Raw genomic sequence first — 16,764 nt, 5'->3', positions numbered from 1 at the left:
TCTGTCTCAAATGATGTAAAATTTAATTACAACACTAAAATAAAAAGTTAAAACTAATAAATTAATACATTTATTATAAAAATTTTCATTTTATCATCTGTTTCCAATATTTTTTTTGAGAAACAAAAACAAAATAGATTTATTTTTGCATAGCAACAGTTTTTTGTTCCGACCGTAACTTTTTGTTTTTTCATCGTCTGCTCGTTTTCCAAATTTTGAAGTTCCAGTTATTTATTTTTTTTCCATCAATAATTTAAAACCTTTTGAAGAAAAGTACTCCTACCGCTTTCTGTTATTTCTTTTTCTTGAAATTCCTGAATCTGGGAATTTTAAATGAAATTCACCTGTACATTCTTGTAATTCACTTTTACTTGTATTTGCACTTTTTTTGTTACTAACTTATTTGTCATGTAAAATTGCTTTTCTATAAAATCTATCACATTAAATTGTTTTAATCATGCAAGATACCAATCATTATAACTTGTGTATTTTTTTTAGCATCCTTGTACTAGTTGATGTAAATGCCAAGAATTATCTTTTTCTTACACTTTCTTAAAATGATGAGCAACTACTGTGTTTGGCTCTCCTGTATTTCTTTATTATCTCATTTATTTTAAATATTAACAAAATATAGTATATTACTTATATGTGTTTAAACAAAAAGATTGTTTAATGTTAATTTAAATTGTGTATTAAATGATTTAAATCTTTGATTATTTTTAATGTATTCTGGTAGATCCACAGCAAATTTTAATTAATTATGGATCAAAGAATAATCGTTGCTAGTTTTTCGAATCTATGTTTTTCTTCTAAAATTTTGAATAGAATTGTCAACATTAAAAATTGATTTAATAGAATTGTCATAAATATCTGTTTTGAAAATTATGTTACATTATTTTAAATTATTATTTTATTATGTTAAATTATTTTAAACATCATTGCTGAATTCAAAGGGAAGTATTTCAAAGTCTAATTTAACTGTTCTCAAAAACGTTTTTGTGCTAAGGTAAAAGTGCAGTGGATATAAGACGAAATAAGCAAAGTTTTTGTAAATACAAAAACTTTGCCAAGCTAAAAATCTTGTGATATTCACAAAACTAATAATACCAACATTGTGTAGTTAATTATTTTTAATTCTGTGATGAAATTTCAAAAGAAACATGGTGTGGTAAACATGGTACAAGAAATTTAATCGTTATTATCAGATAAATTTATTTAGGTATAGAGAATTTTAAAAAAAATGATCTCACTTTGAAATACTTTAGTTCTAATCAACAGATTTTTAAGATCTTAAGTGTCAATTGTAATAGTTCAAGTATTCTATATAATTTGTGCAAACCATGAATTAAGTATGTTATTAGACTTGAAAGTGTACTTTCTTAAAATAAATATACCTTTTTTTTATATTCTGGAATTTTGCTCATCAAGATAATAGGAATAATGCATAAAATATAATGAAAACTTTTTTGTCAGAAGACAGGTTAAAAGTTTGTTCCTCTTATTAATAATATCACTTTTTGTGTGTTTTGCCTTCTTGTTAATTTTTTTAAAGAATCCTTTTACAGCAATTATAAAATTTGTTTAGCTAAAGTTATTTTCATGTAAAAATCAAATATTTTTTTAAATTTAATATTTGACTAGATTTAATATTTGATTTGATTAGTCAAAACAAATTGAATTGTAAGGTATACACATTTTTATATAATTTTATACTATGTAATTTTAAATTGTAAAACACAAAATTTGAGTGAAATTGATTGAAAGTGTCTGAGTTATGAAATTTCAAACTAGTCTTATTTTTAAATTTTCATTTCCTTAAAACTATTCAACTGATTTTCATCAAATTTTATATTTTTAAAATATTATCTGTAGGTTATTAAAAATCTATTGGTTATTCTTATATAAGCAAGTTTTATAATTATGTGCAAAAATTTTTCAATTACCACTTTCAAAAGTGTTAGTAATATGAGATACAGTAAGATGTGAGAAAAGTTCAAGGTCGAATGTTTTACCATTCTCCTGACTAAATTATTAGGGCTATATTTTCTAAAATGTTCGCTAACCACCCAAATTTTGATAATCGAGAGTTTGTCGAGAAAAAGGTGTGTTTATTCAGAGAAAGTCCACTTTTTTGTCTGGTTAATAAATAGTTATCCCTAATAAATTAAAGTGCTCGGGTTCAAACCTTTGAACCACTAAGATTTCTATTTACTATTTAAAAACATGAATTGTTAAAAAATAAGCATAAAAATTTTACAATTTATAGTTTTTTGTATTGATTGATATTTAAATTTATCTGAGAAAAAATTATAAAATACATTGTAAAATGTTCTTTTTTAAATTATTCAATTCATTCACTGGAGAACTTATGGAAAGTAGTTAACAAATTTTTAGTGTTTTCTTTCTAATTTGTTGTTAATTTTTCAAGTGAAAAATTTTCTGTTCATATTTTGGCATTTCTATATTATAAAGGCCTCAAAAATTTTGCCTAATATCCCTATGGATATAAAATATAACTCAATTGAATTTTTTAACTGAATTTATGAAACAAACATCTGCATCTGAATTATTTTTTAATCAATAAATTAATTTTTAATTAAATGTAAAAATGTTAGTTATTACAATTATAATATGTTTAATTGGTAAAATATATTATAAATTAAATCTTAACAATAATATGATAGTTATTTATAAAAAATATATTATAACCAAGTAAATTACAGTATAGTTGTATTATAAAATAAAAAACTTTATTGATATGATAGAGCAGAAATAAGTTAATGTTTAATTAAATTTAAAATTGCTAATTATAATATGTTATTGTACTTCATAAGTTATGTTTAATTAGTAAAATATAATAAATTAAATGTTAACAGTAAGATAATAGAATTGTGTTTTTTTATCAAAATATATTATAATCAATTAAATTACAGTAAAATTGTATTAGAAAATGATATTTTATTGATATGATAGCAATACTATTCTATTCTGATGTTACCAAGCAGAAATACTCATGTTTACGCTATTATACTGCTATAATCTAATAGTGAAAACCTATTTTTATGAAATTCATCTAAAGTAACTTGGTGTTTTTGAATAAAATTATAGACTTGATGTAAGGGTTGTTCAAATAAAACTTGAGCATTCGTGATATCTTTAGCAATATATATATAGTAGCATCACCATTTGATTATAAATTTAAGTAGTTAGTTTTATATTTTTGTTGTATTTTAAGTGTTTCTTTACTCATTTGGTTATCCTAGACATTATTTGTTTTAAAAGCAGTTACCATTTTGGTATGTATTTGGTATACATTACGTTCTTTTTCTGGCTCTAAAAATTGTTCTACTAATTATTGTTCTGTTTTGGACGCATCTATCTTTAGTAGGATTTAACATTCATATTAAATATTCTCATAACTTGTTAATTAGTTATAGGCAAATTGTTGTGCACTGATCCTACTTTCCTATAGCTAGTGACTATGGTAACTGTGGGTCCTTAGGATCAAGGACTTCTATATTTCTGGGTCTCATTTTAATAAAAGCAATTCTTTACCTCCTTATCCGTCTATTAATATTGACATTCATAATGTTTCTCTTTATTGATAGACTAAACAAAGAATTATAAAATAAGAAGACATTTGAACAATTAAGGTTCACCGAACCCCTGATCAAGTAAAAGTAAGAATAACAAAATTAGAATAACTCTTAGTATCAAATAATAAAATCTGATACTAAGAATTATCCTAATTTTCTCCTAAGCTGAATAACTGATCATCCTGATCAGTTATTCAGCAACTCCGAGGAGGAAATTAAATTTAGCATCCGTAACCCTGACTTTTGCTCAGTTTTTAGGTCAGAAATTATTGCTATTGGGAGGGCTCTTGAGTTTGCCTTTACTACTCATTATAGTAGCATTTGGATTTTGACTGACAGTAAAAATATCACCCATTAACTTAAAAATTGTTATGATAAACCTGACCAGGATTTTCTAGGACTTCTATCCGAGCTGGGTTCGAGGAAATCAGTATATCTGCAGTGGATTCCTTCGCATGTTGGAGTGTACAGTAATAAGATTGCAGATACTCTTGCTAGAAATTTTTGTGATCTTTTGATCGCCAACTCTGTTGAGATAACTCCTTTAGAAATCCACTTGCTCCACGAAAGTAATTTACTTTCAACTTGACCCCTCCCACCAGTTCATATCTGTTACGCTGCAAAGGGCCTCTCTCTGTTATGCAACGGCCCAAGGATTCTGCAATCTGTCTTGGCAAGATTCACTTGAAATTTCAGAATGGGGAAAATATTTTTTCTCCTTGCTCCTGCTCTCTTCCCACTAGTCCTACTCACCTTCTTAATTATTTAAGCTCCTCCTGGAGGCAGCTGTTGGCTGAGCAGGTGAAGATTTTTGATGTTCTTATGCGACAGGGTCTTTTAGACCTAGAGTTGGCTTTCCTACACCAGGGGAATAAGTAACAAGAGCATAGTTCAGCTATAATTTTTCCTACATAAATCTGCTGTCTAGCTATTTTTTTCTGATTATAGCTTAGCATTATAGCTTAATTTTCACAGCCCCTTCCTTAAGATTTTCAACATGTTATAGTAGGATATAAGAGGCATCACTGGTTCTGAATGGTACTGTTATCACTACCAATGCTACTTCACATGTCCAATTTTCATTTGGGCAATCCTTATATCTAACTAAATTACTTATTTGACTAAAACTTTGATTTTTTTAGGAACTAAGAAATGCTTAAATTCTAATTTTTATTTGTTTTCAAATTTTGTAGATGGTAATGAAATGGCCGTTCCAGTTATTAGGCGTAAAATTATTGATATTGGTGCAAATCTGACAGGTAATTTTATTGTTTATATGAAAACTTCTCTGTTTTAGTGTTGTTGTTTTTTAAAGATTAATTCTATATAATGGTGTACCATGATTGGATCTAAAATATTCTGCTTCTTTATTCTGATACACTTGTGCTAACTAATAAATGTGAGTTAAAAATGTGCATTTATCATTTGCAGATAGCTGTTTTTTGTCCCTATCACTCTTTTAAAATTATAAAACAAAATTTTTTCTCTTAAATTTTTAAAATTCAGTTTAGTATTTACTATTTTATAAAACCCTTAAAAAATTTTTAAAAAAATGCCTCATGCCTAATGCCAAATGCTTAAAACATTAATCTAATAATTATCTGTACAGAATTTTCTCTATTGTCTACATTTTTTCATTGTAAGTATGTCAAGTTAACCATTTTGTTTTTCTTGCACCAAACATAAACAACAAGTTTCATTTATCATTTGTACTTGGCTGTTAGTTACGTTTTTTTAACACCTTTTTTTACGTTTTTTTTAACAAGTTTAATTTTTGATTTTTTTTGTAATTATATAAAGTGATCAAATTTTTATTCACCGTTTTTCTCAGTGTATAAGTCAGCCTCCTAGTTTTGATTAAAAGTTAGCAAATTTCTGGTAGGTTAGGTGTATAAGTCGACCACCAAAAAAATGAATAAAAAAGCACAAATCTTAATCCTAAAGTTATAAATTAAAGTTTTTAAAATTATAAACTAAAGTGGCAAATATCAAATATCCTTTATAATATATATGTGTGTGTATGTATATCTATATATATTATTATTTTGCAACAATTATAAATAGGGAAAAAAAACTATTCATAAAAACTAAACAAATTCTGGATTTTAATTCAGGTGAGGACAATGCAAAAAAATAAAATAAAATAAATTTCTTGACTACTAAAGTTGTCCAATGGTTTCTGTGATTCAGAGTTCTCATGTTGCATGATATAGTTTGGGAAAAATAACACAAACTATCTTTGCAATGTAATGTTAAAGAGGATATTATTCAATTATGAAATTTACAGTTTGTGTGAATGTGTTTTGGCCTAAAGCATTATATGACTCTCATATGTGTTAGTAATTCATTTATTATGTGAATAACACTGGCGATACAGCATTAGAAACTGATCAGCTAATAATGTAATTTGTTTTAATAATAGGTTTTTTTTTCTAAAGCTATATATAGCTTTAGAAAAAAAAAACTTCATATGCATCTTTTTTTCTACTTTAAAGAGTTATTGCTGGAAACCTGGTATGCCAATTATAAAATGCACCCTAACTTTTCATTATAGCAACAAAAATTTAATGAAATTTAAAACAAACAGAAATCGGGCCAAGCAATAGCCTGAATTAGTTTGGATTTGTAAGTTTATACTATATATATGATCAATTATTAGGTTCTATGTAGAATTTTTGTTTTTTGAAATTATATGCAAGTGAATTATATGAAATTATATGCAATTATATGAAATTATATGCAAACTTCTTAACGTTTTTTTTTTTACTTTAGCTGTCGAATAAATTTTTTATAGTAGTGCTCCTTCTCGTGTTTTCTCGTAAACTCTTGAGCCGTTGCGGTTAATTTATCTTTATATTGCATTTGGTAGAATTTTCAGTCATATTTTAATATTTTTAATATCCTTTTCTATAAGGATGACAACATAATGAATTTTCTATGCTTTTATTGAGAAAAGAATAAAGAAATCTATTTACAATTTATATACAATTGGAGCAAAGCTCCGAAAAACATCTTTATCCTTCCATTTCCAAAATATAAGTGTACTTTTTAAAGGGTAACATATGTTCATGTCATGTGATCTATAAAATCCAGACCCTCTTTGTTAGAATCGGCGATGAAAGATCAACTTAAGTAAGTTTTGTAAGATGAAACTTCAGATATACGCGAAGAGTTAAGTTAAGTAGGTGAAAGAGAAATTTAATGTTCTCAGAAACCAGATAAGCTTATCTGCAGATTAGTTATAATTCTTTTTAAGTTTAGTCTCAAAAGATCCTTTTAATTTTATAAAGCTAGTATTTTATATGTTACATATATATTATGTCAATTATGTTGATACATATCATAATTATATTATTACGTCTTATATTTTAATACTTGCCAGTAGTAGAAGAAATTTATTATCTTATCTTTGGAATTTAAAAAAAGTTGATTATGATAGAGAAAACCAAATTAAACTTTGTAGTTTATAAAGTGTGAGGAGAGTATTTATTTAAAATTAATATTAAGTATTTATTTCAGATCCCATGTTCAGAGGAGTATACAATGGCACTAGAAAACATGTTGACGATTTACATGAAGTTTTGAGGAGGGCCGTTGCTAATGGAGTTGAAAAGGTTTGCATTCAGTTTCAGAAAGTAAAATTTAAGACACTTTTTTTTAGTTAATAGCAAAATGATGCTTATAAGACTTTTTTAATGACATTTAATGATCTAAAAACTTAATTAGTCACATCTAATATCACATTATTGTTTCCTTTTGCCTCAACAATGATGATACCACCTTAGCATGGTGCAGTGGATTTAGTGTGTTGCCAATCCTGAGAGCTATGCAGACAGTAGCTTAGTAACTGACTAGGTCACCTAAGCCGAACAGCTCTAGAGGAAACACCAGACAAACAGAAGCAACCTGGCGTGCCAGGTTAAGGGTTGAACGTAGGGAGCTAACAACCCTAACTCATAAAAGTCTGTTTCAAAAACTCAAAAATTATCATGTGGACTCAGTGGATAATACCAATCAGACGAATTAAGGATTTGAACTTTGGTACATGGAAGTAGTAGTAGTGCTAAAGGATGTTCAAAACTTTGATATTAAAACAGACTTCAAAATAATAAGGGTATTGAACTAGCAAGATCTGGGAATGAAGAAAATTTCAAGGAGATATGCTTTAGAGAAGGCAAGTGCCCACCCCGGACTGTCATACCAATTACGATGGTTACTATAATGTTATTTAAAACTGAAGTTTATTTTACTGACCAGCACCGAAAGAAAACTTAACTCCAAAGTAGGATAAGAGTATTAAGCATCCTCTAGAAATAAATGAGCCTATTGGTTTGAGCAAATTTTTTTTCTTTGTAATTCTGTTCTTTTTTATTTAAAATAGATGTTAATGTGGTAGCTAAAACTCTTCCCTTTCCTACCTGTATTAAAAAGTGTTATAGTTTGATTATAGAATGAGTGATAAAAGAATTGAGCCACTATTAAGTTTTATTTATTGTTGAATGTCAATATTTCACGTGTGCAATTTTTTTAGGATTTGAATCATCGTAAATCCTGTTATACTGTTAATGCTGATTGTTTACACTATTTTACTCTGTCTCTTGCAATTTTTTTAAAATTTATTTACACGCACATATTTCTTATCCTTAGATATTTATTACTGGTGGAAGTTTAGATGACTGCAGAGCAGCACTGGAAATCTCAAAATCATGTGGTATATGCTTTCTCTATCTTTTTTATGTATCATAAACTTTAATAAAATGCATTAGACTGATTGAAAATAAAGGTTTATCAGCATTCCATAAATGCATTTTCCTTATCTAAATTGATTGCTGAAAATTTTGTCAAAAAATTTCAAAACATGACTAATGAAATATTTTTATTGATCATTGATCTGCATCCAAAAGAAAATTCAGCATGAAGTCTATTTTGATGAGCAGTGAGCAAAATGAAAAAATAAACATCCTGAATTTAAGGCTTTGAGTACACAGTATTTTAAGAGTTAATAAAATATGCAAATTAATTAGTGCAGATATTTTAAATTTCAAAATCAAATACAAAAATGTACTTTCCCCAAATAAAGATACCTATTTTGTAAACTGATCTCAATAGTTTGGTCAAGAAGGTGATCAAAAATTTCGGACCCCTTAATGTTAATGTCACTTTGAGAAATATTTAATTGAAACAAATTGTTGCCTTCAATTATGAAATTCGTTTATTCAAAAATTTCTGAGCAAAAAATAATTTTCAATAATTATTTTTTATTTTTAATAATTTTTTAATTAATAGGCAAAAAAGTTTGATTTCTAAGATCTACATATAAGTTATACCATTTAAAATTACATTTCTTAATGGTCCCAAATGTTTGCACAAATACATTAGCAGTTATAAAAAAGTCTGTCTATTTATAGAATAACTAATCTCTTCTAAAATATGATTAATGAGAAAGGGGTTACTTTATTGATAACGAGCTATAAATTTAATTATTAAATGATTACTTTTTTTCTACTTATACCTGTGTCATATCTATTTTGATATGTCATGGATGATGTTTTATTTCATATAAAGTAAAATAAACTATATTTTGTGTGTTGTTCCAGATATGTTGTACAGTACTGTAGGCTGTCACCCTACTCGTTGTTTAGAATTTGAAGCTTGTGGCGATCCAGGTGGATATTTGCAACAGTTAAAACTCCTTGCACTTGAAAATCGAATAAAAGTTGTTGCTGTTGGTGAATGTGGCCTTGGTACTCATATTTTTATACTATATTTTATTTAGGTTATAAAGATTATGCTTTTTTTTAACACTTATTTAGAAGTAGAACACTAGCATTTTGTACCGCAACTTTCTTAATCACCTTTAAAGATGCATTTAATTGCAAATAAAACTAGTTCTAAATTTATTTTGGGTGTTTTATGTTATAATTTGCTTCGAAAATTCATAACCAAGTCGAGTTTAAGGCTTTTAATGACCGCTTAAGCTAGGCAATTATAATTATATCGAATAGTTTACTTTGTTTAACATCTCTATAATTTGTTATTATAATCTTAAAATTTGCTTTTGAATTTTACTTAGGGAAATATTTGTGTTAATAATTTTATGTTTTATTTGATATTTAGTTGATTTTTGCACTTTTTAAAATATTTAATAATGTTATGATATTCTTTTATGTTTAATATATTGACCACAGCTATCATGGCTGTAATAATTTTGCTTTTATCTCCAACTATTTCAGACTATGATCGGTTAGAATTTTGTCCAAAAGAAACACAACTGAGGTCAGTCTTCTAGTTAATATTTTCCTATGTGCCTTTTCATTGATAAGAAATAATTAAATTGGAATATTTTTCTTCAGGTACTTTGAATGTCAATTTGACATTGCAGAAGCTACAAGACTGCCAATGTTTCTTCATTGTCGGAATGCTTGCAGTGATTTGCTTACTATAGTTCGGCGAAATCGTGACCGTTTTACTACAGGTGTGGTGAGTAAAATCTTAAATTTTCAGTTGAAGAATATTGATTTAGCTTTATTGTATAAATTTTTAAAAAGTGGTACAGGTTCAGCATCAAATAAACTTTTGTTGAAAATAAAGATACAATAGAATTGATATGAATTAGAAAATCAATTTATGAAGATGTATATCCACCTCGCGTATCTAAAGGCAAAGTATCTGTTGAATTAAATAGTGCAATGAGAAAACATACCTATAAAATTCAAATTTGGCAATTGTTAAAAATATGAAGTTGTAGTTAAAATATATAACGATATAGTAATATAAACTTTTATTCTTAGACAAAAAAAAAATTTCCACTCTTAGAAGAAAAAAAAAGTAAGGTGTTTTTGAGGTTCACAGATGTAAAAAAAATATACCTGAGGTAAAATATGAGGTTATGTTTTGCACCCAAAATAACCTCATTTATAAACCTCAATTTCAAGCTCATTTACACCACATAAAATCCTCCTCATATATAATTCACAAATACTTGTAGTTGAGATTGGGGGGAATTATTCACATCTCAAATATACTTCTTCGCTTGAAGTGTAGAAAAAATAGCATGTATACCTCAACAATAACCTCTCTAAGCTGGTTGCTCAAGAGTAGATTTCTAACAACCTCAAGTGTGTAAAACAACTTTATACACCTTGATTATACGCCTTGAGATGCTGATCTTTTACGGTTGTTTTTGAAGTCAACTTCAAATAAACATTAAGTCAACCTTGACATCTCGGAAAAAAACTTACATTTTTGTAAGGGTAAGAGCTTTAAATATTGGAATTTTTTATTTTTTTCCAAAGAACTGTTAAATGATTTTACATAAAACTAATTTTAGTAAAATATGGATTTAGTTAACAGAGAATGTGCAACTGAAAAAAACCCTAAGAGTGAACATCCTTCCTGTATGAAATTAAAATGTGTAAAGAGTTGTAAAACACTTTGTCCAGAATGAGCAGGAAATTTGGCGAGGTAGCAAATTATTGTCAGTCATTATGATTTCTCAACTCATTTAATATAATCTTTAGAAATTAAAAAAAATATTGGAGTTGAGAAATTCATTAAAGATATCTTTTAAAGCCAAAACATTACAGTAAATTTTTACAATATTCTCAATATTTGTGTAAATGGATTAGCAGTCAAGGTAGGATTGTTTGTAAATAGAGCTGATGATTGCCACTGAAATGTGAATGGATTTAATAAATATATTCATTGATGAAAGGGTTATATAAAATATAAATTTAATTATTAATTGGTTGGAAATATATTAGGCTTACTTTTTGACATTAAACTTTAGTAAGTTCTGTTTATTATTGTTTAAAAATTTTGGAAAGCATTGCTGTGAGTTCTGCTAAAGTTTTAACAATATAAATTAAATGTTTTTTTTTTTTGTCAAGAGCATTTCAAACATAATTATTATTGATTTTAAATAACCAAATCTAAAATTGTGGGATTCAATTAAAGTCATTGAAAGATAGTTAAAAAATACATAAATAAATGAACAAATAAATAAAATAATTCATCAAAAATCAAAACCGAAATGGCTTTTAAAAGAATTAAAGAAAATATTTTATAAAACAGATGATTATATTTTATTATGTTAATTAATATGTTTTCCCTTCAAAAATCCCACCAAATTTCTACTTTCCAAAGTCTGAATGATTTGGACTCTATTCACTGGCTGTAAAATTAAGGAATTTTCTTTGATAACAAATAAGAGCATTGCCAATTAGTCATCAGATTTGTTTTGGTTTCAGAATTGTGTTGGAAAGTTTTAACCTAATATATTTGCAACTTTTTTTTATAGGTTCATTCTTTTGATGGAACAAAAGAAGATGCTAAGTCTATTCTTGATTTGGGATTGTACATAGGTATTAATGGATGGTATGATTTATTATTACTTTGCATTTTATTTAAATATTAGTTTAATTATCTAAATTTATCCTAATTTTAAGCATGAATTAGCATTAAAAACATATGTTACAACAGCTTATGTTCTTTAGTTTCTTTTTACCCTGATTTATGTAGAACCATTATTGGAAAAGAAACATTATGTTCACACTGTTACTTTGATGAAAAAACTCTATTTTTAACTTGTTTTCTTTTTTGTTTTAAAGTCTGTTTAATTTAATTCTGCTATGTACTGTTCTACAAGCAGAATAGAGAAAATATATGTGGTAACAGTAAAACGAAATCGATATTTATTTATTCTAAAAGTTTAAATAAATTAATAGTGTTTGTCAAGCAGATAAATATGCATTACATTCAACATATAAATAAATTAGGAACAAGAAAAACAGTTAAGGTTTAAGATATTTAAATCAAATTTTCATTTACTTTAGGTACTAAAGAAAAATTATCTGAGTACTGAATAAAATAAACACGAAACAATAGCAATACATTTAATATGATTTCTTAAAAATAAATTTAATTATACTTAGAGTACATGTTTCTTATATATGCTTTCTTATGTATGGCTATCATTTTATTTTATGTTTCATAAATTTATTTACAATTAAACTTTTTTATGCAATTTTTTCATTTTTATCTCTTTATTCTAAACACAATAAATTTATATATGTTAGCCATGATTCAGAGAAAGTCTATAGCTACAAGATGAAACATACAGGGGGGGAAGGTAAAAAATTGCAATTATTTTTATCTATTAAACAGATTTATCAAATTACCCATGCTCAATCTTCATAAACTCGTTCAATTAAATAAATAATGTTTAATGTTTTATTGGTATTCTACAACTTTTTTCAAAATGCAATCAATATTTTATTTACAATATAGTTTATATTCACTATGAGCTATGTCACATGACCATTTATCAGACTAGACAATATGTGTGTGTGTGTGTGTGTGTTTTGATTTGTATTTAAATAATAATTTATTCTTCCACTCTATATTTAGTTCCCTCAAGACAAGAGAGAATTTAGATGTCGTTGCTAGTCTTCCAATTGACAGGCTTATGATTGAAACAGGCTAGTAGTTTAATTTGTTTTCAAATTCTTCTTCACTTTAATTTTTTAGAAAACCAATCTAATGCAGAAATTAAATTATTATATATGTTTTTGTTTAATAGTACCCTGATGTTAGGCATGTAAATATTATTTTAAAAACAAATCTCAGAAAGTTGCAAGCACCAATTTTGTTTTATATTTTTTCGGATGCATTTTTTTCTAAATTCCTTTATAAGCAAAAGATTGCAAAATAGAATCAGTATTCTTAATTTTTTTATTGTAATTTTTAATAATAAAATAAACACATTAATTTTTGCAATGACTCCAAAATTGATCTTTTGGACTTAAGTAAAATATGATTTAAAAGTGATAAAAGTTAGGACCCTAGAAGCATTTTTTAAAGTTCTGTTTGTTTAGTTTAAAAAATTGCAATTGCAAGTTTTAAGCTTTTTTTTATTCTTCCAAAATACTACATTTCTGTTTTAATTTTAAAATTAATTGAAAATTAAATTATTTTCCTTTTTACTGTTTTAACTGTGGTGACTCCTTAATAAACTATTACAGTTTATTTTAACTTTTATCAAGACTTATCTTTTATTTCAGAAACTTTTTTTCAATAGCTTAAATTCTATATACTCTAAATGTGTTACCTTCTTTCCACCGTAATAATTATATAAATATAATTTTAAATATTCTTTTTAAAAAAATGCATTTTTAATATCTATGTGATTTATTGTGTTTCATATTAGATTTAGCTAAACTAGAGAGACATAAATGTAAATAACTAAAAAAATTTAATCACTGACTAAATTTGCATTTAAATAATAATTCCGTTTGAAATTTTCAGAATGGTCTGTAGTAACTGCCCTTAATATATATATTTTTAAAATTCTTGTCAAAAATTAGCATTTGAGCAAAAGAGAAACAATAAGCATTATCAAAATTTGTCAAATCGTTAAAGAAGGTAGAATGGAAAACTTCAAAACCAATTTGATTGTCTGATAAAACTTGGTTTTTCTTGGTTTGTAATTCACTGAGTTTTATTATTTTCAATTGTACTTTCCATAGTTGAAAATTTTACTCTTAAACATATATTTCCAATCCCTAATGCTTAGTTTTTAAGATTTCGACAACGATTTTACTAATTCGTATTAATTGCATTTATTATTAAACACCTTGTATACATTTATATTTTTTTATACATTCAGATTGAAATTATTTTGTTTGTTCTCTGCATTAGATTCCCCTTGGTGTGAAATTCGCACAACACATGCTGGTGCCAAATTAGTAAAGACTACATTTCCATGCAAGAAAAAAGAAAGATTTGAATTTGGTTTTCAAGTTAAAAGTCGAAATGAACCTGCCAACATTGTGTAAGTTTAATAAAAAATTTATTTTTTAAATTTTGATATTTTAAAATTTAATAAAAGCAAAATAATTAATGTGTATTAGTGTGATCCTAAATCTTTAAAACTCTTTTTTATTTCTTTGGAATTTTTTAACCGCCTGGTTTTTCCAAACAAAAACTAAAATTGCAATATTTCTTGATGATTTCTTTAAAAGACATTGAATTAAATAAGCTTTTTTATCATATAGGACAAGTATTAAATAAAATTCTTTAATTTTAATCTCAAATTGTCATAACTTTTTTTGTACTATCATTAAGATAAATTTGAAAGGATTTGCAACTATATTTAAATAATAAGTTTTTAGAATCTCTTAAAAAGCTTTTATAAAACATTTTAGATTAATTTTTTTTATAAAAATAATTTGTAGATTATAAAAAGTGAAGAATGTAATTTGCTATAATGTTTGATCTCTTAAAAAATTCCTTTTGTCTTAAACCTTTGTGTTGACAATACAAAATTAGATTTTGTAGAAGTTTCATTAAAGTAGTACATTGATAAATTAGCATGAACTGTTGCACAGAATGTACTATTTATTAGAAATTGTTGATATCTGTCTTCAGAATATATTTGTGTATTAAAGATCAACTGACTTTAATAATTGTGCTCTTTTTTCAGTCAAGTTTTAGAAGTAATGGCAGCTATTAGAGGAGAAGATATAAATGAATTATCTGATACACTGTATGAAAATACATGTAATGTCTTTTTCTCTGCTAGAAAGTGACTTCTTAGAAAGAAATTTATTGTTGATTGTATCTTTAGAACAGTGTTTCTCTCCTGGAGTGCCATTTAACAGTATTCTAAACTGTTTTGTGCTAATACGAAATTATTAAATTCTTGAGTATATTTTAGATGTTAAACTGTTTAATGTTTTTTTTAAAAAAGGTTGTTATTGTGAGAAAAATTGAGCTATTGCCATGTTATCAAATTGTTACTCATTACTTAAAATCTTTTGAAGCAAATTCTATATTGTAAGTTTGTAGGATACAGGGAGACACTTTTTATGTTAAGGTGCAAGCTTTTATATTTATTTTGAATTAATCATAATATAAGTTGATCAAAATTATTAAATTCTTGAGAATATTTTAGATGTTAAACTGTTTCATGTTTTTTTCCTTTTTAAAAAAAGAAAAGATGATATTGTGAGACAAATTGAGCTATTGCCATGTTATTAAATTGTTAATCATCATTTAAAATCTTTTGGAACAAACTCTATATTTTGAGTTTGTATATGGAGTTTGGACATGGAACTAGTTTGGACACTTTAAGTTAAAGTTTAAGCTTTTAATTTATTTTGAGTTAATCATAAAATAATTTGATCAAAATTATTAAATTCTTGAGTATAGTTTAGATGTTAAACTGTTTAATGTTTTATTTTTTTTAAAAAAAAAGGTTGTTATTGTGAGAAAAATTGAGCTATTGCCATGTTATCAAATTGTTAATCATCACTCTGTATTGTACGTTTGTAGGGCTAGGGAGCTAGTTTGGACACTTTTTTAAGTTAAAGTTTAAGCTTTTATCGTTATTTTGAATTAATCATAAATTAATTTGATCTTATTCTCTTTTAATAATTATTTTTGTGCACATTAATCTTGTGATATGGGGTTTATCAATTATAGAAAAGCAAATAATTAATTTGACTTAAAAAAGTACGTTCATGAATTATTGCTCTGAGCAATGTTTATCTTTTTCAACATTAGGCTTCATTAGTTTATAATTAAGAGCTCTACTTTATTTCAACAGTATAAAATAATTCTATTAAAAAAAAGTAGCTGGAAATTATTTTTGTCCTTATTTATAAGAAAAAAAACTATCTTATTAATTAAATGGAATTTGACATCTATTATATACAATAGTGGGACAAATTAATACTTAACTTTTAACTGAGAGACAAATCTTATTACTTGTTGAAACAAATCATTAAAAGAATATCAAAAGTGCCATTTTTAAAATTGTAATAAAAGTAACTGAATTTCGTAAATCATAAGCATTTTGAGTGAATAAAAATTTTAAATGAATTAAACTATTAGTGTTTTCAATATTTTTTCATGTATTAAACTATATTAAATTAAAATGCCTTAATTATAAACAAATTATTTTCTTTACAAAATCTATCTACTTTAGTAAAAAATAACCCTAATAAGTTATGAGATTCCGTAAGCTAAATCACCTTAAAAAGCTTAACATAACTATTTCACTATCGCTCACAACTTTGTGAAGTCATTCGTTCATTTAGGTCTATGATTAGTTATGAAAAGTAAATAGTATTTAAAACTGTAACAAGCGTATTAGTATATCTTCTAT

General features: G+C 25.9%; 1 protein-coding gene across 3 annotated transcripts; it reads left to right on the top strand.

Annotated features, from left to right (window-relative positions):
• The first annotated feature begins 162 nt into the window (after window positions 1-162).
• On the top strand, window positions 163-16,228 carry LOC107455925 (deoxyribonuclease TATDN1). 3 transcript variants are annotated; one of them, XM_016073654.3, is made up of 11 exons: window positions 163-273; window positions 4,790-4,855; window positions 7,116-7,210; window positions 8,244-8,307; window positions 9,194-9,340; window positions 9,830-9,872; window positions 9,950-10,076; window positions 11,896-11,972; window positions 13,005-13,075; window positions 14,295-14,427; window positions 15,079-16,228. In XM_016073654.3, the coding sequence occupies exons 2-11, from the start codon at window positions 4,801-4,803 to the stop codon at window positions 15,182-15,184; spliced, it is 918 nt and encodes a 305-aa protein (XP_015929140.1). In that variant the 5' UTR covers window positions 163-273; window positions 4,790-4,800; the 3' UTR covers window positions 15,185-16,228. The 3 variants fall into 3 exon arrangements, with proteins under 3 accessions (XP_015929140.1, XP_015929139.1, XP_042902050.1); XM_016073653.3 differs by having other exon boundaries at window positions 177-356; XM_043046116.2 differs by lacking the exon at window positions 163-273 and adding an exon at window positions 454-517.
• The last annotated feature ends 536 nt before the right edge of the window (window positions 16,229-16,764 follow it).

This window comes from Parasteatoda tepidariorum, chromosome 2, assembly GCF_043381705.1.
Source record: "Parasteatoda tepidariorum isolate YZ-2023 chromosome 2, CAS_Ptep_4.0, whole genome shotgun sequence".
Taxonomy (NCBI): Eukaryota; Metazoa; Arthropoda; class Arachnida; order Araneae; family Theridiidae; genus Parasteatoda; species Parasteatoda tepidariorum.
Note: the sequence above shows the minus strand (reverse complement) of the source record. Positions and strands in the feature narration are given on the sequence as shown.